Genomic DNA, 27,272 nt, shown 5'->3' on the forward strand with positions numbered 1-27,272 from the left:
GGCTGCGGGTTGCCTGGGGGACACGGCGCGGCGGCGGCACCGGGATGAGCGGCAAGGAAGGTGATGTCTCCTTCCCTCCCCTTCCCATCCTTTCCCACCCTCAGGAGACCGAGGCGTGAGGATTTGGAGCCGGCTGAAGCGGGGGGAGGCCCCGCGGCTCGGAGGAGCCCCGGGTGCGGCATTTCTGCCGTGCCCAGCCGTGCCCTTCGGCTGCGTCGTGAAACTCTCACTGAGAGGCCGCTCCTTCACGGGTGTCACTGACCTTTCCTTCGTGGGTGCCCTGCCTTCCCGCTGGGGCTGTCCGGGTGCGCCAGAGAATGTGGCTGTAGGGATCTGCATCCCTGGGGCTGGAAAAGCAGATGCTTCTTCAGAGGGAAGCTGAGTGTGTTAGGCCTGTAAAGCGCTTGTGCTAGCTATTGAGTATAGTGTGTCTATTTATGTATATATATATGTATAACGTATTATGTATATTACCTAATATATATGTGAAATACATATTTTTCATAGCTTGCCCTGCTGCCTGTGTGTTGGCTTAGCCCTGGCAGTCGCAGAATCAGAGTCACAGAACGGGTCAGGGTGGAAGGGACCACAGTGGGTCATCTATTCCAAGCTCCCTGCTCAGGCAGGGTCATCCTAGAGCACGTGGCACGGGATTGTGTCCAGACGATTCTTGAACATCTCCAGCGAGGGGGACTCCACAACCTCTCAGGACAATGTGTTCCAGTGCTCGGTCACCCACACAGTGAAGAAGTTCTTCCTCGTATTCAGGAAGAATGGAACTTCCTATGTATTGGTTTCTGCCTGTTGCCTCTTGTCCTATTGCTTAACATCACCAAGAATCACACAGATCTCCCTTCAGCACTCTTTCAGGGGATGCATTTAATGTTTTCAACTGCTATAGGAAAAACAAAACCCTGAACTCATGTCCAACAGAAAATATGGAAAAAATTATTTTCAGTTTCCTCTTTAAGAAAGTAGCTACGCCCACTTCTGGTTTTGGTTTGGGATAATAAACAATTAAGCGGAAACATTTTAAAATCCAGTGTTCATGTGTAGCTTTTAAGTAGCTTCCCTTGGTTCTTCTTTTAAGGAAATTGAGAGAACTCCATGTATTCAAAAGGTATGCCTGTATTCAAGTTTGCCAAATTTTGGGCTCTATAAGGAACAGAGTGTCCAGCTGTCACCAAAAGGAGGGAGAGAGAAAGAGGACACGTGGGTGACACGTGGGTGACACAATGAGTCAGTCCAAGGTGAAGGAAGGATAAAAGGTAGAATTGATATAAGGTATAAATTGGGAGTAAAAGATAGTCCAAAAGGGATGAGTTCTGGGTGTGGGTCTGAAAAGGAGGGTTAAGGAAGAGGCACACAAAGCAGTTGAAGTGAGCAGCTACATTCAGAGAAGAAACTGGTTAATGGGTAGAGTGTAAGGGCCTAAGAAGTTACACTGCAGGAGCTAAACCTGTATATCTGAATAGGGATAGTCTGCTTAAATTATGCCTTGCTTCTTTTTCTGGTTACTGAAGACCCATGATGTAAATCACGGTAATAAAATCTTGGAGGTTTAGTGACTAATTTCAACTGAATATTTAGAATAGTTTAAAAAAGGAAGGAAAAGAAATGTCTAATCCTTTAGGTCCTTGTTCACACAAGGATTTCCATGCAACCATTCGCTTAAAGCAAGAAAACATAAAAGGGTGTGAAGACCTGAAGACATTACCAAAAAAAGACACAGGATCCTGCCACACTCATCCATTGAAATGGATTTTTTTTTCCTAATTTTCACTAGCAATGTCGTAGGAAAAGTAATATGATAATGTGAAGCTGGCATAAGTTGATAATAAGGCTCATGCAGTTACCTTATTCAGTCCTGTAGAATATGACTGTGGTCAGGAATGCTCTGAAGACAGCATTCTGGTGCTCCTTATGCTCTGACAAAAACTATATTTTTAAGTATTGCTTTTTTTGTGTGTCTCTTCTATTTAATAGGATCAGGTGGGTTCAGAAAACGAAAGCATGACAATTTTCCACATGGTCAAAGAAGAGAGGAAAAAGAGAATGTTAATCCACCCTCAGCTTTGATGACGTCTTTTAAATGTAAGTAAGCATTTGGAAAACCAGATTATAAAAACGCGGTGTAGAAATTGCTAGGAAATTATTAGTGGAATAAACTCTGCGGGAGAAACTAGTTGGACTCACACTCCATACAGTTAGGGCTTAGTGTTCTGCATTTTGTGCAGTGAAGTCCTGGGGGTGGGATTTTGCATGGCTCCACCTGATTCATGACTTGCTCCCGTTTCCATCCCACCTGCTGTTCCACCTGCCCTCCTTGCTTGTGCTGAACTTGATGCTGAGCACAGTGCACAAGTGTTCAGCCAGGCAAAAGGTGACCGGGCCCTTTGGTGGCAGAAAACTGTAGGATCTGCAGAGGTGTAATACAAAACCTGAGCCACAGGGGCAAGAGGAGGAGGTGGTGACCTTTGAGAAACTGAGGAGGTTCTGACCTTGGCTGTGGTGCACAGATGACTAAGCTACTTTAGTGTAAATCTGGATGCATTGTTTTAAAGAGTTGGTATTCGTTTATACCTGCACTTTTTCAAAAAAAGACTTCAACTAACTAATATAGACCTGTATGTAGACACTTAGTTCAGTTTGAATGCCTTTTAAATATTAACATATATTTGAGATTCTTTAAATAGGCAGGTGTAAACTTCCCTTCAGCCAAATTATTTTTATAAGATTTTTCACCAAACCAGATTTAAACTCCAGTAAATTTAAATTTCTCATTAGACAACCCCTAAGAAAGCTAAGTTGACCTTCAGAAATGAGAAGCCTTGACAAGAGGGAAGGAGATTTGATATGGGGAACAGATTTATTCTTGTTGTAAAATTTTCCCCATGCTAGGTATTTTTTATGAAGCTAAGAAGGGTGAAGTATAAGCTGTTCGGCTGCTTTAGATGGTTACTTCAATGTCATATAACTTCCTGGCTTTTTTTAAAATGGGTGCTTATATTTTTCTGTGTAAATCAGCTTGGCAGATGATTAACCATGACCCCTGAACTTTGCCTAGAGAAGCTGTGGATGCCCCATCCCTGGCAGTGTTCAAGGCTGGGTTGGAGGGGGATTTGAGCAACCTGGTCTAGTGGAAAGTGTCCTTGCCCATGGGAGGAGGGGTTGGAACTGGGTGATCTTCAAGGCTCCTTCCAACCAAACCACTCTATCATTCAAATTGAATATTGTATGCACACTTGCTCTTGAATTAAGTAGTGCAACTGTACTTTCAACTTTAATTTTTTGCTCTCATGAATATCAGTTTGTCATAAAGTGCCATTACTTCCACTTCAAAACAGCTTGTTTCCCTCCCTTCTCATGAGATCCAGTCATTTGTGTTTGGTTAATTTCAGAAATAATTTAAGGGACATGGTTTCTTCAAAGTTTTTCAAAGATCCACTCTTTGTATTTATTGCAAAAATGCTTAGTGCAGTACTAAGTGCACTGCCTCAGACAGAGATGCTGGTGGTCTTTGTCTCCCCGTCAGGCACAAGCATTAGGAAAATATGTGCTCCAGATGGTTTATAATTGAGCAGGTTGTATAAGGTGAACCAGAGCTGGGCACTGTTTCTGTGTATGTTGTGTGAATCTAAAAAACTTAATCATAGAATCATGCAATATGCTAAGTTGGAACTAATCCATCAGGATGATCGAGTCAAACTCCTGGCTCTGTGTAGGACATCCCAAGACTCACACCATGTGCCTGAGAATATTGTCCAGTTGCTTCTTGAACTCAAAACAGGATTGTTGCTGTGACCACTTCTCTCAGGAGCCTGTTCCTCTGGGTGAAGAACCTTTCCTGATACCTAACCTAAACCTCCCTTGACACAACTTCAGGCTCTTTCTTCGAACCCTGTCACTGGTCACCAGAGTGAAGAGACTGGTACCTACCCCTCTGCTTTCTTTCCCTCATGAGGATGTTGAAAGTCTGCCCCCTGTCTCCTCTTCTGCAGAATGAACAAATTGAGTGACCTCAGCTGTTGCTCATACGGCTTCCCCTCCAGACTCTTCACCATCTTCATTGCCTTCCTTTGGATGTTCTCTAAGATCTTAAGATTCTTGTACTGTTTTGCCCAAAAAACTGCACGCAGTATTTGAGGTGAAACTGCCCCAGTGCAGAGCAGAGCAGGACAATCCCCTCCCTTGCCCAGATGGCGATGCTGTGCCTGATGCCCCCCAGGACAGGGTTGGCCCTCCTGGCTGCCAGGGCACTGCTGGCTCATGTTCAACTTGCCATCGACCAGGACCCCCAGGGCCCTTTCTGCAGCACAGCTCTTCAGCCTCTCATTCCTGGTCTGTACACACAACCGGGGTTGCCCTGTTAATGTGTGGCCTTAAATGGGTATACACGTTTTGCTCTTTTTAATCTCTGAAAAAAAGATGTGCTTGAATCGATCTATTTGCACCAAAGTTTTCTAAAAAAATAATGAGAACTTGTCTTCTGTAATAATCAGAGAATCACAGAATGGTCTAATGAGTCAAAACCCAAGGAGTTACACCTTTTTTTGGAAATATGTTTTAAATATGACAGCTCAGTGATAAAGAGAGTGGGTGCTACCTTGATTTATAGGGTTAAGGTTTAGTAAGTGTCATTTTTAATGGTCTGATTTTGCACCACCAAAATTATCATTGGAGTCTGAGTCTTTACGTTCAGTGCTAAATGAGACATTACAGTGTCATATATGTAGGAAATTACGGTATGGTTTTGATGTGTTAGCTTGGTGAACCCCCAGGTACTAATCCTTTGCAATTTTAGGCAGTAACACAATACAGTAGGTTTTCTTGCATCCTGTTAGGCTAAAGATTATTTTATTTGTCTGGTTTACTTTAGAATAGAAAGCACTTCACAGTAGTCCCTAACAGATTTAAAACCTAACATAGAAGTCTAAAAGCCACAACTATCCAGAAAAGACTGGGGGTGTTGCTAATAATTGCAGGTGTTAAGAGTAGTGAATTTCCCAGTAGGTGACATTTGTAAATGGTCGTTGGAAATGTCATATGTGGCATCCTGTGAAGGGAAATCACCCTTACTCAGGTTCCTTTCACTATGATCTGAGGGAAAATTTCTTGATGATAATTCAGGGGTGGAATTGATTCTCAGAATTTGAAAGAGACACACCAAACAGACATGAGTAAGAATTAAGAGAGCAGAAGCATTTGTGACTTATCTTAGAGTTTCAGAATAAGATTGGGGAGAACAGAACAAAATGAGAGGAACCAAGTTTTTACCAAGGCAATGAGAAATACAGAACTATTTTTCTAGTGTCTTCTAAACCTTGCTTGCCAGTGAATTGCTATGCTTTTTTAAAGGTTACTCACTTGTCAGACCCTTTAAAAATGCAACCTCTTAGTTTATTTCCTGCATTTTCTTGCACAGAGGCTTTGACACCTCAGACAATTACATAGGAAATTTGTTTGATTTCTTCTAAGCGTCTATTAGTGATTTATTTACTAGAATAATCTATAAAATGTTAATGGTATTTGTGAAACATTCATAATGTTTGACTGTCATAACCAGATACGCTTCCTCTCTTCTCTGTATTCATTGTAGTTAGAGAGAATTAACATCAGCAAGTCAGAAATCTTATTTTAAATAATTGATCTCATCCTTAGGGATATTAGAATACTCAACTTTTGTCCAAGTCTATCTGGGATGTGAAATGCAACCTTTCTTCTAACTAAATGGTGCATTTTGAATAGTATATGTGCCTTAGCCAGATGCTTTTTATTTGATTGGTTTAGGCACTGGTGAATCTTATTAACAAATGATGGTAGGGTTTTATTTTTTGATTTATCTTGCTGAATTTGGGTGAAATTTTCAGTCCCATTTCCAGAACAACAGTGTTGTGGAATAGATTTTATGAGTGAAACCAAGTATTTTACCTTAAAAATTGTTCAGGCTGCTTTAAGGCATCATCAGGACTGATGTCTACTTCAACCTGACTTTATAAACAAAGGTAGTATTGATGATGAGTTTTGCAGCTCTGGCAGGTGACAGGCAGTGGTGGCCTCTGCAGCCATGCCCCAGGCAGGGGCAGCCCACCCTGAGGAAAGGCACCCAGGGACAAGGCTGGTGGGGCTGGGGGCTGTAAGGAGTTGGTGCAGCACAGGTGCTTTGTTCTTCCCCTGTGCTGTGTTCATGTGATAATTGAGCTTTTGCTGTAATGATTGACTTGGCAGCGTTCCAGCTGGAGCTTGACACCAGACACGATAAATACGAACGGCTCGTGAAGCTTAGTCGGGATATAACTATCGAAAGCAAAAGAACGATATTTCTGCTCCACAGGTTCACCAGGTGAGTCATGTTGAGCGTGAAAATGTTGATAGAAACCTACAATCTGCCTTGCAGTGTTGTCTGTCAGTAACAGCTGCAATGTTCTGTTGAGAGGAATTTAATTAACTTCCCATAAACATTCTTTAGGGTGGATGCAAGCTAATGAATGCACACTCCAGTTAGAGAATTAAAAGATGCTGGTTCAGGTTTCTGGGTTGGTTTTATTGGTTTGTTAAACCAGTGTAGAGCAGTAGAGTAAGCAACAGATGAGAGCCTTCCAGCTTTCAGCAAGTTGGGAGAGAGGAGTACACACCCTTCCTTCAGGTTACTTGCCCGGGCAGTTCCATCACCGTTTTGGTTGTTGCACCCCCACCCGAGGTCATCAATGCAAATAGGAGGTGACCTGGGGTCTGTTTATGTAAATACTACAGCTGGATAGGCTTTTGTGTGAAGTTTTGAGCTTCTATATGTTTTGTGTTCTCACAAGCCTTCAAGCAATCTTTGGAAGCCAGAAACAAACTAGAAGAGCAACAGGAAAATTTGAGGCTTTGCACTGCCTGTTCTATGAAGTGTTTGGTGTTAATGACAAACACTGGTCTTGCGTGTTTTAACAGCTCTCCTTTTTCTTTGTAATTTCATTTATTTTAATTTACATTTTGTTACCTATCAATATATTTATGTTGAAGTAGTAGCTATTTATAGTTACAGTTATAAATGGAGATTATGAAGTTGCCTGCTCTTTAACTTGGTTTACTTCTGCAAAGAGGTATTGTGATAATTCCAGGAACCTCTACAGCCTTGACTGTAAATAACTACTCCCACTGCAGAGGCTAGGTAGCTGGGAACTGGTGGAGGAAAGAACAACAACAAAAAACTCCTCATTACTCTGAATTTAGATTCCTGTTTTATAAGACATTCCTGTTTTTGTGAGAGTGGAAGTTTTCCATGCTGTATTTTGTATTTCCTTCTTTGCTTTTTGCAATTATTGTGGCTTTAATTTCAGTAAATTTTACTGTTTGCTTTTAAATGTTTTCTTGAGACCAATCAATCAGTAGTTCCTTAAAGAGACTGTAAACTAATATACCATGGATTATTTGGGCTCAAGGGAGGAGAAAGTTTAAAGGAAATTAGATAAACTAAACTTTAAATGCCAAGTATATATTGTGGTTTTGAGTCAGATATTTCAGCTGTTCCTGAACAACATAGTCTGTAACTACTTCCTTAAAAAAAAAAATCACATGTAGAAGTACATAATGTATTGTATTTTGCAATACTGATTTTTTTTTTAAGAGGGTGAAGGACTTCTGTAAATACTGCTAGTTTTCTGGAATATTTTTTGAAGCCTTTGTATGTGTTTCTCCTTTTTCTTACTTAAACAATAATCATGACTGTAGTCTGGAATAAACATCATGCTACCAGAACTCTGGGTGGTTGATTATTTTCTAGGTAACAATCTACAGAATTTCAGAATCTGCAATAGGTATCTATGAAAGTTAAACTGTTTCTCATTCTAGTATCAGTTTTGCTTTTTCTTGAAGCCAGTAAAAATGTATTGATCAGTAAAAGAAAAAGTGTAATGTTTTTTAACAGTTTGCTCATGTTCTGGAAACTGCTCTTTCAGTTTCTGTTTTATGATTGCAGTGCTCCCAATGGGGAAGAAATACTAAGTGAATCTGAAGTCAAGCTAGATGCTGTCCGACGGAAGATCAAGCAGGTTGCACAAGAACTGATTGGAGAAGACATGTATCAGTTCCACAGAGCTATATCTCCAGGTAAATAATTTTAAAATAGGAAAAGTATGCAGTTTTGAACTAAGCTTAGTTTCTCTTTCTGTAGCAATACTTCCTCTTCATGCTGCAGGTCTGAATTTGTTACATTTCTGTGGTTATAAGTCAGGACTCAGGTTAATCTTTGTTACTAGCAGAGTTAGCTCTGGTATTAGAGAAGCTATTGTCCTACAGATTCATTACACTTTAAAGGAAGACTTAAATGGGAGTCTACAACTAGAAAAATTTGGACCCTGACCTAAACTGAAGTTGAGAGTAGTTCTAACAAATGTACTGGCTGATCTTCTTTGACAGAGAGGAATATATGTAGCACGCTCATTTACCCCTCCTGAAGGGTTATAATTTCTAAGAGGAGAGTGGGAGTGACTGTCTTATGAAATTATCCATTTTGAGTGATAAAGTGATTTTGAGTTGATAAAGTTAATGAATTTAAATCCTTAGATTAGCATTTTCTTTCTTCTAGGCTCAGATTGTGCTTCTGCCTCTCTGTTACAAGCATTAAACCAGTTTGTGTGTTTCAATTGCATCTTTTTCTGCTCCTCTCTGTAAATAGCAGTCTTTGCTAACATTCTTGAAATATTAAATCCCAGTTCATTCATGACTCTTGGCTGTCAAACCATATTTCTTTGCTGAATCTTTGCTGACAATCTGAATATTACCTAAAATTGGTATGCCTTGGTTATGGCAACGCATGACTAAAATATGTAACTGCTTCTTTGACATCTTAGTCATGGTATAAAAGTGTCTTGTGTCTATCAATCTCATTTTTAACATATTTGGAATTGTGTATATCTTTCTGTTTAGGCAAAACTTCTTCAGCTGACGAGAGCTGAAGATTTTCCCTGAATTATTTGTTTAAAAATGTCCATAAGATCGATTTGATAAATCAGCAGCAAATACATGTATGTAATCTGCAAGACAAACAATGCTCAGGTTGACTTGTACTCATGTCTTACACAAGCTTTAGTTTGTTAAGAGTGAGACAGGTCTTGAGTCTCAGTTAGGAATTTGGAACCAGAAGGAGCTTGCCCTGATAGTCTTCAATGTCTCTGATTAATTCCATGGTCCTCTTACCTGTGATGCATTGGGTTGTTCAAATTAGTTATAAGTAGTTTTTCTTAGAGCCACTTAATCTGTATGTGTCTTGCTGCTTGTATTTATAGCCAAGTACTGTAGTGACACAATGAAAAGAGATAATTCAAAATGCTGACACTACAGATGATCCCAAACTGTGAATAATACTATTCCAAGTGTATTATGAGTATCTTGACATGCTGAAAACATCTTTTGATTTTCATATTAGGTAATGCTTATAAAAGCTGAGAATTCTTGCATTCGGTTTTACGAACAAAAGTTTTTGAAAGCATCGTTGGGAGCTGTAAAGTCTGTCTGAATAACCCCTGAAGTTTGTAGTCCCATGTGAGTCATATAATGCTGTATATAGAACAGCAGTGTTTGAGGTCTGCTACCTCATGGATCTTTGTGAGACTGTGTGGTGCAAGCTATCAGCCATGCCATGTGAACAAGATTCCTGTGGGGTAGCCACTTATTCTGCATCAGCTGCCTTACCTGAACTCTCTCTGTTTTGTTTGATACGTGTCTTTTTGGCGGTAGATTCAAAGAGGCTTACCTGCCTCTGGTGCTACTGAGACGCAGTTGGCCTGGAATTAGATTCATTCATCTCACACGTAGGAGAGTACACCTACATAGCAGACATATGGAAACTTACTGCACAGTAACTTCTGTGTGTACCCATGTTCTTACAAAACAAGTATGCTAGTTTTCTACCTCCAGATTCTTTCCTCTGAATAAAAAAAAATTACAGTTTTTGTTTCTTTAAAAAATATATATTTTCCAAAATCAAGTGAGATTTCTTTTTTACATGAAAGATACCTAAACTTAAGATAGCCATAGCAATCCAAAAATAAAGAAATTAGTGAAAAAAAAATTGTTCAGCTTTGCTTTGTGTACTAGGTAAATACAGGCCATCAGCTATGCTGATTTTCCTGCATAATTTATTTCTGACGTGCATAAAGGTATTCGTTAATACAGGAATGGACCTGAATAAGCTGTTTAGAAAACAATTGCAAGTATTCTGTCAGGAACAATTCAGAATTTTTAATAGTTTTTTCTGGTATTGTAAATCTCAGCCTCTTAAAATGTCTAAGATGTATTTGTCCATTTTAGAGCAGGACGAGTTACTCTAGAGGAGGTTAGAAGTAGAAGTAGTTAGTAGAGGAAGTTAGAGACCTGCTGCAAGTGTATGACTCAATGCCTCCACTGCTGCCAAAACTTTTAGAACAGAATAGGTAAATTCAGATGGAAGGGACCTACAATGATCATCCAGTGCCACTGCCTGACCACTTCAGGGCAGACCAAAAGTCAAAGCAAGTCGTTAAGAGCATTGTCCAAATGCGTCTTCTAAACACTGACAGGCTTGGGGCATCAACCACCACTCTAGGAAGCCAATTCCTGTATTTTACCTCCTTTTCAAAAGAAATGCCCTCACCTGATGCAGCTTAGAGCCATTCCCATACATCCTATCAGTGGATGGGACAGGAGATCTGTCTCCTGCACCACCTTCTCCACTTGCCCTCCTCAGGAACCTGTAGGGAGCAATGAAGTTGCCCCTCAGCTTTGTCCTCTCCAAACCAGACAAGCCCAAAATCCTAATGTGCTCCTTATAGCACATTTCTTCCAGCCCTTTCCCCATCTTTGTTGCCCTGCTCTGGATGCCAGCTGGTGCCCATGGTGCACGTTTTGTGAGGGAGTTTTAGAATATACCTGTGTGTCACTGGGAAGACAGGGAATGCTTTTAGGCATTGTGTAAATGAGCTTGTGTGCATAACAACTATAAAATGCTAGCTTTCAGCCAGACCTTTACTCTTACCTTCATTAAATCCTCCACTCTCCAGTTAGTCATTGGGATGGCAAAAAAAGGAATATGCAGCCTTCAAGACTTGTAGATCTTGATCGTGCTGAAGCTGGGATCAAGGAGGTGCCAGAGTTGTGAAGATGCTTGATGTCAGAATTACGAAGCTGAGATAGAAAACCTAGAAACAGGAAGAATGAGGGGACAGTTAGGTGAAGAGCAACTGGGAGAGAGAGTGCTTTATTCCACCTGCCTGCCACTGTTTATGAAGACCTATAATTGGGAAGTGATAAGAGTTAAGAATGTTGCTTTTAGTTTTGGTTCTAAGTCTAGTGTTCTTTAATTGTTGCTTTGGTTTTTTTTTTTTCAGTGCAAAAAGCTTGCATGTCTTTTTGAAAATAAATGTAGCTAAGAAGAGTGCTAGATCTTTTGTCTTTATATATTTCCTAGGGCTGTAAGTCATGACCTTCCTTTAACCTAGTTTTCAGCTCTGATTTTGTATTTTAAAGAAATTCTGGAGAACTAGTTAAAAAGCATTTTATGAACAAAAACATTGCCATTAAACTGCTTTTTTCTTTCAAAAAGAATAAAGAAACACCTATGTCCCATATCTCAAAAGCAGCATGTCTAATTAACCTCAAACTTCCTAAAAATATTCTCCTTTGTCTTGAAATCAAACATGAAACATCCTCCTGTTCCCCACCCTACCTCTCACAGAAGGAGTAAAAGGGTTCAAAATGGAGCTTATAATGGCAACCACTGTAGCAGCCTTAACTGGGGAATCATGATTGTCTGCATAATAAAGCTGCCTAATACATATTTTATTCAGTATAATAACTGTTAGCCTATAAATAGAAGAATGCTATGAGTATTATGCTTGGGAATATTGTTTGCCACTTGTAATTGTTAAATGCTTTTTTTGGGGTTACTCCAAGCAGTTGTTCTTTTGACTTGAAGATAAAACAATTCTGGCAGAGCACTAAAGGAGTTTCATGCTTTCCCTCATTAAGAATAGTGCTAATGGCACGCAGGACATTTCCCCAAAGGACACTTGCATGAGCTCAAACACTGAGTATAGCACTAATTGAACAACAACAAAAACTGATGACTGTTTTCTACACGTTTCTTAACAGTACAGATTGTCCCAGGGGATGATTAAACAAGCAAACAAAGAGATACTGAAATAATGAAGTCTTTTTTTAATGCAGAGCTCTTCATTTGTTATGTTAGAATGTTCTGCTTTGTTGATATTTTTAAAGCTTTACTATTTGTAATATAGAATTCCTGCTCCTTTGGCCCACTTTGCAGTGTATACCTTATATATCCTGTGAGGAAATATGTACTCTTTCTTTAAAATTGTTGAGAGACACTATGCAAGAAAAGGACTGGAAAAGATTGTATGGATTTATGAAAGGAAGGAAGAAATTTTTCAGGATTTTTTATTTGTATATATAAGTGTTTGAGCGTTTATATATATATAGATATTTAACTCTCAACTACTGATGGAGATATCAACAGTATACAGAAAAGATCTGTACAGGACTTAAAGACAAGAAAGAAGTGCTCTGCAACATGTGTATGGTCCTACACTTCGGCTATAACAACCTCATGCAGTGCTACAGGCTGGGGAAGAGTAACTGGAAAACTGCTCATTAGAAAAGGACCTGGGGTTTCTGTTTGACAGCAGCTGAACATGATCCAGTGCATGCCCAGGTGGCCAAGAAGTCCAGTGGCATCCTGGCTTCTATCACCAATTGTGTGGCCAGCAGGAACAGGGCAGTAATTGTCCCCCTGTATTCAGCACTGGCTGCACCTCAACCTCTGTATCCAGTTTTGGACCATCACTACAAGACAGACATTGACGTGCTGGAACCCATGTCCAGAGAAGGGCAGTGGAACAAGTGAAAGGTTTGGAGCATAAGTCTGATAAAGAGTGGCCAAAGGAGCTGGAGGTGTTTAGCCTGGAGAAAAGGATGCTCAGAAGGGACCTCATTGCTCTTTACAACTGTCTGAAAGGAGGGTGTAGCCAGATGTGGGATGGTCTCTTCTCCAATGTAACAAGCAATAGGACATGAAGAAATGGCCTCAAGTCACTCTAGGGGAGGTTTAGATGGTATATTAGGAAAAATTTAATCATGGGAAGGGTTGTCAAGCATTGGAACAGGCTGTCCAGGAGAGTGGTGGAGTCACCATTCCTGGAGGTATTGAAAAGACATGTAGATACGGCTCTTAAGAGACATGGTTTAGTGGTGGATTTGGCAGTGTTGGGTTAGTGGTTGGACTCAGTGATCCTAAAGCCTAAAAAATTCTATGATTCTATGTTAGGATGTATGTAATTATTCAAAGCATGTTCTAAATCTACTCTGCATAAATGCAAAACTTGTGTAATGCAGAGGGAAAATTAAGGATTGCTTGATAGGTTGGTGTTGTGTGGGATTAAATGGAGTACCTTTTTAACATGACTTTGTTAAATTAAATTTCTAGCCATTTGAAGACTTACTCAGTTTTTTGCCCCTTAAGACAAAATACTGAATGGGGAGCCCGTAATTCTTCTGGAGCTTCTTAAGTGGAGTGCTGTGGGGTGATGATGGTAGATGCAAGTAGAGCACTGTTGGCTGACCTTTGCGGTGTGCCTGTGCTTGCAGCAGTGGCGAATGGAGTGGTATGTACAGGGAAGCTCATTAGCTGTTTATCATGTCTGCACTTGCTCTCAATAGGATTAGATGATGAGGCTGTAAAATGTCAGCACCTTGTCAAAACTATTGCTCTGTGGCTGCTTCTGCTGATGATGATGCAGGAAATGCTGTGTAGAAGTTCAGCACTGATGCAGTCTAACACACCATTTCTCTTGTGCAGGCACTATTTGTGTTCTGAGAGATTGATATAATGGAGCTTATTTCTGTCTCCTACCTTATGCCATTTAGAGTCACTTTAGGCCTGTAAGATACTGCAACAAGCTGCGTTGCTCTATTGGACAAGGCCAGTTAAGTCTGTGTGGCTGAAAAGGAAACACTTCAGTTGCACTAGAATGCCACTTTTTAACTGCAGTATATAGGACCACCAGACAGGATGCTGTAAGAAATGCTATGGAGATGAGTGGGGTCTGTACAAGCAGGTCAGCTTTAGATTACTGATGATTTAAGTAATAACATTTTTTTTTGGGTATTGGATGAAGGATTTTAATTAGAATGCAAACTAAAGGAACTATTCAGTAATGATTTCTGTGTTTACCTGGTTGTTTTTTTGGGGGGGGGAGGGGGGTTTTTTTTGTTTGTTTTTCTTTTTCCCCTTAGCTTTTAAACTCAAAATACGAAAATAACATACGGAAATTGTTCTACCTTTGTAAACACACATGTATTTCTGAAATTATATCAAGGTACATAATATCAAGGATATAATATCAATGTACTGTTCTGCACATCAGGAACAGTGTAAGTAGGACACCTGTTTTTTTCCTTGAGAAAGCTTAAAAACTGTAGTTAAAATGGATGGCATATTTAATTGTAGGTTGGTAATAGAAAGGAAAGGCTTTGTACTGCAGGAGGAAGGGATCATGAATTGTAAATGTCTCACCCAGGATAAGACCTAAATACACCTAAAACTTGAAAGGAAAGCTGTCTGTGAAGGAAGCAATCAGGTTTATGCAAGATGGTGGGAAAACTTAGTAACACAGGAACAGGATGTAACTGAAGAATTAATCTCTTTGCTGTTGTAGGTGAGGGGTAAAATGCCAGAAATGGAAACAAAGTTTCCTGATTATACTGGAAATTAACGGAATTTGCAATGAATAAGATAGTGGTTATTAGATACAATTTTATTGATTTCCTTCTTTCTGTTTTGTTACTTTCTGTGTTTCTCTGAACTCATATCCTCGCTTGGTCAAACTGGTTTGGTTTTTTTTCATTTTGCAAGTTGCCTATTTGAAATTTGATACCTTCAGTTCGTTGCCTTTTACTACCCTTTCATTATTTTTGGTTCATGCCTTTTTCCTAGGTTCTTCTAGGGAGAGGGAAAAGCCAGCAACTGCAAAGCCTTTCATTTTGTATTTTCTGCTGCAGGTTTTGTATGTTCATACACAAAAAATTAAAACAAACCTGCGAAGATGAATGCAAATTCTGTCATGAACAAACTAGGCATGCACTATGTGAGAATTGATTATCAGCTCATCCCTGAAGGAGATGTAAATTCAGCAGGAGCCGTTCAGAGCAGCATAAGGCCAAAGAGAAGCTATGTACAGTCTTTTAAAGATGCATGATCACAAAAATTGTATTTTCCTACTTCTATCTTAAGACCTAAATGTCCTAAAGCCCTGCTGTACTATTACGTCAAATACTGCAGTTATTCACATGACAACCTGAAACTAGCGACATTGTTTGTCTATAAATTCAGTTTCATAGCTGGCAAAAGGAGGAGACCTTGTGCTCTGGCTCAGGAATTTTTTTCAACACTGCAGCTATTGACATTAGCCATTCACAGACCAGATCTCTCCAGCCTTTGCAGGAACCAAGTGCAGCTGGAACTTAAGAGAAGTTAAAAAAAAAAAAATCTATGAAGCTTTTTTGTTTGTTTATTTAAAATCACACAGGAGAATGTGTCACAGAGGAACTCCATTCTGAGAAAGGACCAGGATAGCACATCGTGGTTCAGTTTTTGTTTTGTAGTCACGATGTGAGAAGTAGAGGTTGGTGAGTGGTGAAGTACCTTTGTGCCATCTCACAGATCTGTGTTTATGAGGATAAATGGCCACTGTTGGTTCTTCTAATGTGCTGGTGAGTTGGGTCTGTTGCATGGAAACAACATCATCTTAAGAAGAACTTTCACTGTGTTTTGAACTGCAGAAGCTGTGTTGTGTTAGGTGTTCTTTCTTCTTTGATCAGTGAACATCCTGGCTGAGTCAGAGCTTCCTTTCTTTGGTATCTTGAACACTTGCCCTCAAGGCTGTCAGTAGTGTAAAATTTGCCATCTGACTGAATGACTTTTAAAACTCTGTATTAATTAGAAGGTAGTTGGGGATAGTCAAAGAGATCAGGAAGACTACTTGTCACAGGAATAGTTTTCTTTAAGAACTCGTGTCGAACATTGGGTGCTCTCAGAATTACTATGTTTGGGACTGGCGAGTTGGAATAAAACGCCAAACTTCAGAACAAAAACCTTGATAACAAAAGTAACCATGGTACATCCTTCAGGTCCCCAAGAAGAAGGAAAATAAAAGTTTGTGAATTTCTCACCCACAATTATTAATCTGCAAAAAGGCCTGTCATTTGTCATATGTCCATGTGTTTTTAATAGCTATATAAAAAAGGCTTGATTTACATGTTCTCTGCAATGAGAGATTAAAATATTCTTTGCAGTTCTTTGAAGGGTTTTTGTGTCTGTTTTGAGAAATAATTTAACTCTCACAGCCACCTGTCTGATAGGGAACCTAAATTTGTTTCTGTGTTTTTTGGGAAAACTGACTAATCTTGGTATTACCTTTTCCCTGAATTTGGTGTGTAGTCAGCTTTAAACAAAGTGCAAACAATATTAACACTTCAGTATCTGAAATACATCACTTAACACATGCAGCTAGAAGAGAACAGAATTTTTTGGTGGTCGTGGATGTGTCAACTAGCAATTGACTAATGAACAAAGCATTCAGGGCTTTATAGAAAAAATTTACATGAATTTAATTATTGATATAATAGTGAACCTACTCAGCTTTTGAATTACTACTCAGAGAATAGAAACAGATGTTTTTGTCCAAATTTGTAAGCTCATATAGACTTTTGTTCTAGTACTTTTATTTGTATTTGTTAGTACTGTTTTATAAAATCCATCCCTGACTGGAATTACCCTTTTAAGCCATTTTCACAATGGGATGTCCAGAACATTCCTGTCTGTGAGGAGAGCTGGCTTTATCCTCTTTCAGTGTATGTTATAAAATTAACCTTTGACTTCATGCTCACAATCAAGAAAACAGTTTGTTTCATAGCCTCAGCTTTATTTTAATTACATAAGCTTTTACCCCTTCTGCCCAGAAAAAGACCTGCGAATCTTGGGAATCATTGTCAAGTATGAAGAGAACTTTAAAGGAATAGATTAGGGTGTGAATTACCAGTTTCCTCTTAATAGGACACTGGATTTTGTTTTTGTATTAATACTTCTTAATTTATTGTGTGTACTTGTTTCAGTCAATGATGTACCTGGTTAATTGTTTGCTTATTTCACTCGTTCTCCCCTTTATTCATCCATATGCTTCTAGGAATGAGTTCTTTAACTTTACCATGCTCCCTTTATTCTGCAGAATTATTTCTCTGTTTGGGATTTCCACAAGGATATGACTCTTTTTTTCTGGGTTATAGTGGGGATTTCTAGGTTTTGGTGGTGGAATTTTTTTGTTGTTGCCTTCTTTGGTTTTGGGGGAGGAGAAAGAAGTTTTTTTCTGTGGTTTTTGATTTTTTTTTTTTTAATGCCAATGTAACTTGCCAGCCTAAACATGAGGATAAGATAGAGCCTTGTCGGTACTGTTTTGGTTTTGTAATGAATCAGCAAGTGGGTAGTTTCACATGACTCGCCCTGTAAATAATGTACCCCACCCTTCATACAGTGATCCTGGAAGAAACTTGCTGTGTATATCTTCCTACCATCTTTCCAGTGGCTGCTCTTGGCCTGTGATTCCTGCTGCACGGCTTAGGGGAGGAGCTGGGTGAGAGAGCACAGACTTGTGTCTGTCTGCTTGTGTCCTAACCATCAGCACAGGCTCCTCTCTAAACAGAAAGATAGAGAGAAACAGGACAAAGGATGAGAAAGGAAATGTGTTTGAGAAGAAATAGGGAGAGAAGCTGCTTATTCGGGAAGATGGCAGGTGGCACTGGCATTGCTAACCTTCACAACCAAGAAGCATGAAATCTATTTGAACCTGTTTTGTAACTGTCAAACGGAGATTTAAAGGAGGAAATGAAGCAAACAAAATTTTAGGAGGAAACGTTCACCTCTTACTTGGTCTGTCATTCTGGTTTGAAACTTGCATGCATGCATGCATGCACATCTCAGGTGGAATTAGATTCTGTTTACCCTAATATGACTCCTGCAATTAAGTAATTTTTATTATTTACTCATTCTTTAAACAGAACTGGCTTTTCCTCTGTCTTGTGCATTCACTTGACTTTTGGATTGAGTGCACCAATGACTTTTTTAAAAATCATTTTTTATTTAAGAAACCTAATTTCGTGCTAAGTTTCTAAGAGAAACTACTTTTTCTTCTTTCTCAGAGCTTGCATATGTAGTTAAGGAAAAATGTCTTGAATACCAGCTGGCAAAAAAGTGCTCAAGCTTTCAGGCAGAAAAATCTCCTTTCTTTATAGATACATGCTCAGAAGATACCTCAGTGTAGCTCTCTAGTTCTTATGTAGAAAATAAATATTTAAAACGTAGAAGGGAGCTGCTATACTGGGTCACTGTCACTTGTGTAGTACAAGCTATTTATATGGAATAAATGAAATAAAATATCAAAATACTTAAGCAGTTACTTTTTTACCTTACATCTGTAATTTTAAGAGGTACTAGTAAAAATAATACAGTGTTTTTAATTGGGATTTTTGACCATGTACTACAAAAAACCCCAAACCCATAAAAGGCAGTCTTACAAACTATTCCATTACTGGCAGCTCAGTCCATAAATAAGCCAATTTTGGAATAAATCCAAAACAAGAGCATAAGGGGAAAGGTATTGTTGGATGGTGTAGTGAAATGGGACGGGGTTTTTCACCTTGGGAATTATTTGCTGAAAATAGCGGATGTCCTACCATTAAGTTAAAACATAACGTGTTTAAACATCCTTCTACCTGCACATGGAAATACCCTATTTCAAGGTCTTGGGTCATTGAAATGTCATATTGTAGCTACTTCTAGAAGAAGGACTTACTAAAAAAAAAAGAAAAAAGTAAAATATTAATGTTTTTTGCAAAATAGTTTTGAACAGGATTTGTTACCAGTCTATTTGTAATGGTAACTTTAAATGAGTTTTGTAAGGCTTACTAAATAGTGGGAGATAGATTCCCTAATTGTGAAAAGGTGACAGTAAATGGCAGACAGTAAATGTTGCCATTCACATGGTGTTGTTAAACAAAAGGAAGGAGCACAAGGCTGGAACATGTCAGCTAGGGTGGGATGGCAGGAGGAAGCAAAGATCTATGTGTGTACATACATATAAATATGCCCACATAAAAAAGTACATAAAGATGAAAGAACAGAGGAGCCAAACACTTGGAAAAGGTCAAAAAATGTGTGAAGTAGTAAAGTGGAGTGAGTTGAAAGTGGGAGATCTGACTGATCGAGAAAACTGTTTACCAAAAGGTTTGAGGGCTGATTTGATCTCTCTGAGAGCTGTGGAAAATGCGAAGTTGATTCTTCATGTGTGATAGTCTTCTCCACAGATAGCAAAGAGAGATTCTCACAGATGTTGTCATGTTGAGTGCTGCTGTATCTGGTAGCTTACAGAAAAAGCCAGAATTTCCTAATGAATTACTGGTCCTGTTACATCAGAAGGTAAGTCAGGGAAGGAGTGAGTGATGAAATCTACCTCTCTGCAGCTTCTGAAGTTATTTATCTTAACAGATCCTGAGTAGCTTTTATCTAGTATTCTTCTATTGCTTGTGCTCAGAATGCTTTACCTGAATTCTGTTGATTAAATTATGATGTTTAATTGGCCTTGCCAGCTCCCTGTTTATGTTCTGGTTTGTGAACAGCAGTGCTGAGTGTGAGTTTGGTTGCTGCATATTTATTCTGCTTTTCCCACTGCTGCTGTAGAGTACTATAAAGGGTGCAGGCTGAATTGCAGTTCTGAGTTGCTTCTGCTCAAACACGTATTTAAAAGGAAAAAAATGCAGGTCACTTATCACACTTTTGTGACTGTAATATGGAAAGCCTCCTACCCCTTGAGGTTATGCTAGTTTTTCAAGGTATTTCCACCCTCGTCTGTTATTCAAATCTATGTTCTCTTCTTTTTGATTTAGTCTATTTCTTTGATCCAGGTGAAGTCTAAATTTGCTTCTTCCTGCATATTTCTATAGGCTGAGGCCCTGGCCCTGGTACAGGTCAGTTGAGGGTATTAAGATTTTCTAATGGAAACAGGATTCTACTTCTGGTACCCTTGGTTGCATCCTCATTTTCTCACTGACAAAACTATTGTCTAATCCTGGCCCTCTTGCAGCATGATACCTGTTTGCTTCTCTTGAAGTGAAGTCATCCCCTTAAAATGGCTCAGAATAGCTCTGCTAGAACCATCTCTGTCATGTGTCTGTTCCTTTAATGTCCTCTTTGGGCTTTCGCTGTTCATGGGTCAGATATACACAGGCATTGACTTTGTCTTTACAACTTTTTTTAGCTCAGTACTGCCGTGGCTGTTTGTTCCAGCTTTGTTTCTGCCTTTTTTTCCACCAACAGTGCCAGCTTCAGCTTGCTGCTTATGAACTTTCCTTACATGCTTCCCCCAAATCTGCTCTCTGCACATAAGGAAAAGCTGACAACCTGTGAAATCTCTGAATGTTCAAACTCTTTTTTTTTAGATCTCACCTTTGCTGTAATGCATAATAAATCACCATCTGCTAAGTAGGTAGTGAGAGGTAATTGTGGCAGGTAGCTGTAGATGGCATACAAATCTGGTATAAGCTACATTTGTTATCCTGCCTTTTATTCCCTTGCCAACACATCGACTCCTTTTGTCCCCCTGCAGGCCTTAATTGTAGAGTGTAAGTTCTTTTGGACAGAGCAGTCACTCCTATATTTTTACAATCATGGAACAGTTAGGGTTGGGAAGGACCTCTAGAGATGACCTAGTCCAACCCTTCTGCCAAAGCAGGATCACCTGTTAGTCCTCTCATTGGACATCACAGTCCTGTCTGGTTTGCTTGTTTGGTTATTTATTTATTTATTTGCTCTGGAGTGATTTGTAACAACAGATGCTTTGTCTTGAACATTAATTTCACCAAGCCTGTGTATTTTAAGGAGACTGATTACCACAAAATGGAGAAGTGGGAAGTTCAGTTTTAAACAAGTATCTACTGTAAGTCCTTCTGGGCTGGGCTGCTCTGGATCTGTTCATCCCCCAGCCTGTGTTGATACTGGGGATCTCCTGACCCAGGTGCAGCACCTTACTCTTGTTAAACTGCATGGGATTCCCATGAGCCCAACTTCTCAAGCTTATCCAGATCCCTCTGGATGGCATCCCATCCTTCAGGTGTGTCAGCTGCACCGCACAACTTGGTGTTATCTGCAAATTTACTGAGGGTGCACTCGATCCAACACTTTATGGCATCGATGCAGATATTAAACAATACTGGTCCAAGTATGAGTGCTTGGGAACACTGTGGGGAGCTGCTGTTCAGTATGTTTCTGAGAGTACCATGATGCTTTATATTGAAATTATAGAAGGTTCTGCATGAAAAATGCAGTTGGAGTAAAACTTGCTTGTCAGTGTGCTTGGTCAGACTTTCATACTTCAGAAATGCACTATGTTAGATTATGTTTCAATGTTATTTCTGGATTGTGTTAGTTTTCACTTTCTGCTGGTAAAGTTCAAATAGTCTCACTTAAAAGATTTCTTAAAAAACAAATAATTGTGAGCATGGATCATTGCTGGAAAGTTGAACCATTAGCTTAATTCTGCTGTTTTTGCAGGACTTCAAGAATATGTTGAGGCAGTTTCGTTTCAGTATTTTATCAAAACACGATCTTTGATTAGTGTTGAAGAGATCAACAAACAACTAATATTTACAGCAGAAGACAGAGAAGAAACAACAAACATGGTAAAAGTTTTTCTTTTCTCAATTGACAAACATATTTCTGGGATGGAAATGCAGCAAGAAGGCTTAGTCACATTTTTGGCATCTGATTAAATAAGGCCAATTAGTGGAATGGGATTAGATATACATGTGGGCTTTGACTAACTTGTTCAAAACATGCTTTTTATTCTGATAAGTAGTAAACTAAATCCGTGGGATACAAGTTTATAAATTTCACATCCTTTTTATTCAGAACAAACTGAACTCTTTCTGGTACGGCAAAAGATCCAGGCCAGTGAAATACTACGTAACAGATGTAATGGATGGATTTTTAGTGCCTGGGACTGTCTGTAAGACTTGCTGGGGTATTGTGATGTTGGAGAAGTTGGGGGAGACAAACCAAGGCAGGATGAACTCCACAAATGAAGTCTTACTGCTGGTATTGAACTAGTCACTGGAAGCACTGTATTTGCCTTGTGTAAAACACCCTGCATGTGTCTTAGCTTCGTCATTTGTAACTCTCCTGGAGCTGATTCCTTTCAGAGGACAAGCTGGTGTCCCGTCATACCTTAGCCCTAATACCATATCTGCTGTTTCTTGACTTGCCTCTACTCCTACCCTGCCCTAAAGGGCTCGTAGAGACAAACTACTGTCACCAACCACAGTAAACTGGGTGCAGTTTGGTTGTTGGCAGGGCACAACAGTGATTTGGTAGCAATCTACAGAAGTCCACATGCAGTCAAGGTGCAGTCTACAGTAATGCTACTTTACATAAATTCCTGAGTCTGCTTCTGCTGAAGAGATTCTGCTGTAAAGCACTTCTCATTCTTTCTTTATTCTCTTGGTAAGATATTTGCAGAGAAGCCTGATTTTTAGCTTAAATTAATTTATTTTTACCAGAGGCAAGTCCATTGTGGCACACTTGTTTTAACGAAGTATGAAGTTGTTAACTACAGACTGCATGCCTCTGACCAGATCTGTCAATTTGGGTAGATAGCATATTATGGGAACAAGTGAACAGATGTTGCCTTTTCCTGATCTTAAAAATTAAGAGCCAGACACAGTTAAGGGAAAAAAGGGTCTTACTTCGGTATTTAATAGGGATCCTTATGGTGCACCACTTCGCCAAGGTGGAATGCGCCAAAATGCACCCATACGATAGACCACATATACAATTTATAGACCTTGCAAATTAGAGTATTTATGAAAGATTTCCCAATGAGAGGCTTGAATGATTAGCGTGATATTTTCTCATTTTGAGGAATTTTTTTCCTGGATGGGCTTAATTTTAGTTTACAGGATGCATTTTAGAGAGGACCTTGGTTTTTCAGGATAGCATAGGGCTTTTTGGCTTCCAACTGCGATGCCTTTAGGATGTTTGGTTTCTTGGTTTAATAAAATATTAGGATTATGCTAAGTTATCGGACTTAGGAATTACAAGTATGCATGTTAAGAACACTGAGGATACATAAAAGCTATATAAAAGTTATATAAAAGGTATATAAAAGAAAAGGCAAAAATCATCATGGCATCACAGAAACCTGCATTGTCTCCCATGTTACCAATATTATGGCAATAAAAAGTATTGGAAACTTGGATATAGGAGCAAACTTGTAACTTTGTAATGGGTTTACTTCATTAAGATTTTTGTTTGCTCTTTTAATAAGCTTAGTTGATGCAGAACAGATCTGAGAAGACTATGGCTTCTTGTAGAGAATATATTTTGAAATTCAAGACAATATTACAAAATTATATGGTTTGTTTTCATAATGCAGACTATTTTTAATTGATTTGCTAGCTTTGGACAGACCATTTAGGAAAAAATCTATCAGGCCAAGATCTGTCAGATGAAAAAAAAACCCAAACAACTGCAAATAAATGTTACTACAGAGATGTGATAATTCTGTTTGCAAATAAAGATGGTAGAGTTAGGGTATGTTTATCATACTTAATTTTCCAGAATGTTTTAAATTTCCAGCTATGCTAGATGAGTTTGTGTATTTGACCCATACGGACGGCTTTGTCACAGTTCTCTGTACTGGACTTTCTTCTGTTCTGTCCCCAGACCTCCAATGCCCATGATAAACAGCCCCATACGTGGAGCCTGAAGGTAACACCCGTGGATTACCTGCTGGGAGTGGCTGATCTGACGGGAGAGCTGATGCGGCTGTGCATCAGCAGCGTTGGGAACGGGGACATAGACACGCCCTTTGAACTGAGCCAGTTCTTGCGGCAGATTTACGATGGGTTTACTTTCATTGGCAACACTGGACCTTACGAAGTCTCAAAGAAGCTCTATACCTTGAAACAGAGTCTGGCAAAAGTAGAGAATGCCTGCTACACGTTAAAAGTACGGGGATCTGAAATCCCAAAGCACATGTTGGCTGATGTGTTCTCCACCAAAACGGAATTGATTGACCAAGAGGAGGGTCTTCCTTAAAATAAGGAGGCTCTTGCAACTCAGAAGGGAAGAGGACTTAGAGAAAGGTCTTTAGTTTTGGTTTGTGGGGTTTTGACCCTTTTCAAAGCTTTTTAGGCAGAGACATTTTTAGTTTTATCTATGAGAAGGCTATTTGCAGTGGTAATTTGTAACCAAAATACTTTTTATTATGTGCAAGAGAAAAAATGTTTGACTTTGGCCTCTTGTTATGGAATTTTCTGTATTGCTCCATTGTATCTTCTTTCAGAATGACCAAAATTTCCACTGCACTCTTCTCCAGTGACTGTCATTTGCATCACCTCACCTCAAGCTGTTGTTACAAGTTTTCATCAAGCACAGCAGTGGAAAAAAAAATGGTTAGGTGCTCTTACTTAGCGTTATCCCCATTTCCTGAGTATTTGGGTTCAATACTCATGTCATACCTACAACAATGCACCTGTATGTAAGTGCATCCCTTGACTTGAAACTGAGGTGGCCTCAACAGTGCCATGTAATTCAAGTTTTCTCTGGTTAATGCTTTAAAGTGTGAAACTAAGTCAACTTTTTGCCAATTGATAGTGCAGCTAATTGCACCAGGTGAATACTATTGTGCACCCATTATTTTGGGTCTCTGTTAAAACTGAGCTCTGTTTGAGCTAACACTGGTACTTCACAGTTTTGAGATGAGCTAGAAAATCCACAAAAAATAATTGTGGAATGTATTGTTTTACATTTTTTGTAATATGATTTAATGCAGAATCTGACATACTTCTGTTTGTAGACAAAGAAGTTCTCATACAGAGTATGTAATTTGGTGTTAGGACAAGCAGTTTTTGGCCAGAACAAATGGATTGCAGTGCTGGAAGTCTGTTCTCCATTGTTTGTGCTGCCCTGAGGACCTCCACTGGGGTTGAACTGGTATAAGTGAAAAAGGGCTAGCCAAGCTTTAAATATATGTTAGCAGGAACTATATCATGTGCATGTTCCTGTGGAAAGGAAATTGCAAACAGAAGTAAGGCAGGCATTCTGGTTTCCACATTTATCTTTGAGGAGGGTATGTCACTGTTGGCAAAAAATCAGGACTTTATGCTGGTGTCTGAAGTTATGAAAGTCTGATAATGTACATAATGCTAAAGGAAAACAGATAAAACAACATGATCTCTAGACTCCAGGAAATAGGCCTCCCAACTGCAATTGAAAATACTGCATGTTTTTTATTTCCACTTCCATATGCTGTGATACTGCCAATATTTTTCCCATGAGCATGTCCTGAGTAGCTGGAATCATCTGATATATGGATAGGAATGGGTAAATACATTTCTGTCAAATTTTTCCATTGTTTCCACATAAAGCAATATGTGGTGGCTTGAACAAGGAGTGGCATTTTTCCTATTGTTTAATACTATTTTTTACAATAAATTCTGAAAAGTAGTCACTGTCTCTATGTTGGTCCCTTTGCCTGTCAGCCCAAGTGGTAAATTACAATTACGGTGCAAGTTTCCCACTGTGCAGGACTTCACTTGGAAATTTCTCTCCATTCCTATATTCAAACTTCAGTGGGCACTTTCTAATCCTGAATCTCTTTTCTCTTTCTCCTTAACTTTATTCTGTGAAGTCTGAAAACTAGTTAGGGTAGAAACTTCATGTGATTCTCTTGAATTAAAAAAATGCAAAGGATTCAAAGCGAGTATATCCCTGGCACAAATCTGCAACAGTACCCACGTTTTTATGTCTCACCTTTTTTCTCTGATGAGAGGAGGGGAAAGAAAGGAGGATACTTGCTAATAAGGAACAGTTTTGGGGTTTCGCCCCCTCCCTGAGATGTATACATCTAGCATTTCAGTTGATGCAGCTACAGTGTGGTTGTGTCTCTTTTGGCACAACTAAATTTACTGCAAGTCATTGCTTGTTTAGTGTAAGTGTGTGAAGTGAAAGCAAATACTATTAGACAACGTGTGTGATATTAAACAGAGGTCTGTCTCTTGTCTGTCCTAGCAGCTATCAGGGGGAATTAAAAAATGTTCACGGCACCGTTTGAAAAGGGATGAGATGAATTCCAGCACATTGCACTGCTTGGCTCAGTGACAGTGTGCCTCTAGCCATGGAACAAGCACACAGTGGCCACCACTTTAGTCAGCTTCTGCTTTTATACAGTCATTCATTATTTTAAAACTACAGATGTCTAAAAAGAGTACTTTGTTTTCCCAAGCAATCTTTAGAAGTAGATGCTCTTTCAACAAGTATGTACTGGTTCTAATGATTTTGAGACTTAAATTTTCAGTAAGGCAAGAGAAATTTTTTTAATGGCATCCATGATTTCTAAATTTCAGGCTGCCTGCCTGTAATCAAAAGCTGTGAATAATTTCTAATAAGGAGCAAAGTGTATGTGGGGTGTATTAAAACACCAGCACAGATGGGAAGTAGCTAATGGCCTACAAACCTCCTGCTGAAGGAAATATTTTCCCCAAAAAACAATTGCACTGTAGCTATTTGAAAAGTGACAGACATTTGTCAGCAAAACAAGCTGCTAAAGAAGCAGTGGCAATTTTCCCATTTCTTATCCCATTACTCTATGGAGCTATTGATACGCTTGGTCTGCAGCCAGAACAGGACTACGTCATAGCAGATGTTTCACAAGGGCAGCTCTGCGTGCTAAAAATCATCTGCCTTTCTGGAATCTCCTTTCTCAGAGATGGCTTTTCTTTACGGGTTCACTTTTTTTCCCCTGACTGTTAATTTTCAGTGAGGAAAAATGCACCCAGATTTAGCTTTCCAGAACTGCTGGAGAAGTTATGCAAGAGAAACTTCCTGTTGACAAGACACATATGTCTGTCTACTTAAACTCCTGCTTACTTGGATGTTCGCTGAGTATTAAAAATCAAAAGAAAAAGAAGAAAATAAACCGGACCTATTATGATATTTAGCATATTAGGTGCTTTATAGAATCCAGACCAGATTCTGGCACTGCCCTCAAAGAGTTTGCAGTTTAAGAGTAGGCAAAAGGGCAGCCAAGACAAACAAAAGGAAGATGGTAGGAAGGGGAGGAGATAAAGTGACAGGATTTTTACCAGACAACAGTGTGTAGTAGTAGGTTGGTTTACCACTTCCCATT

The 27,272-nt window shown here is 39.3% G+C and overlaps 1 protein-coding gene across 1 annotated transcript; it reads left to right on the plus strand.

The window, feature by feature from the left end:
- On the plus strand, nt 1–25,536 carry TSNAX (translin associated factor X). Its single transcript, XM_082299539.1, has 6 exons — nt 1–60; nt 1,987–2,094; nt 6,229–6,343; nt 7,964–8,094; nt 21,638–21,765; nt 23,807–25,536. Exons 1-6 carry the CDS (start codon nt 45–47, stop codon nt 24,179–24,181), a joined length of 873 nt encoding a protein of 290 aa, XP_082155665.1. The 5' UTR covers nt 1–44; the 3' UTR covers nt 24,182–25,536.
- Nucleotides 25,537–27,272: the final 1,736 nt, after the last annotated feature.

This window comes from Coloeus monedula (assembly GCF_965178545.1).
Source record: "Coloeus monedula genome assembly, chromosome: 2".
Classification (NCBI taxonomy): Eukaryota; Metazoa; Chordata; class Aves; order Passeriformes; family Corvidae; genus Coloeus; species Coloeus monedula.

Excerpts from the sequence above, each read along its gene's own strand:
- TSNAX (XM_082299539.1), top strand. Across the intron at positions 2,095-6,228 it reads TTTGATGACGTCTTTTAAAT|CGTTCCAGCTGGAGCTTGAC; the intron begins GTAAGTAAGCAT and ends TTGACTTGGCAG. Across the intron at positions 8,095-21,637 it reads CCACAGAGCTATATCTCCAG|GACTTCAAGAATATGTTGAG; the intron begins GTAAATAATTTT and ends CTGTTTTTGCAG.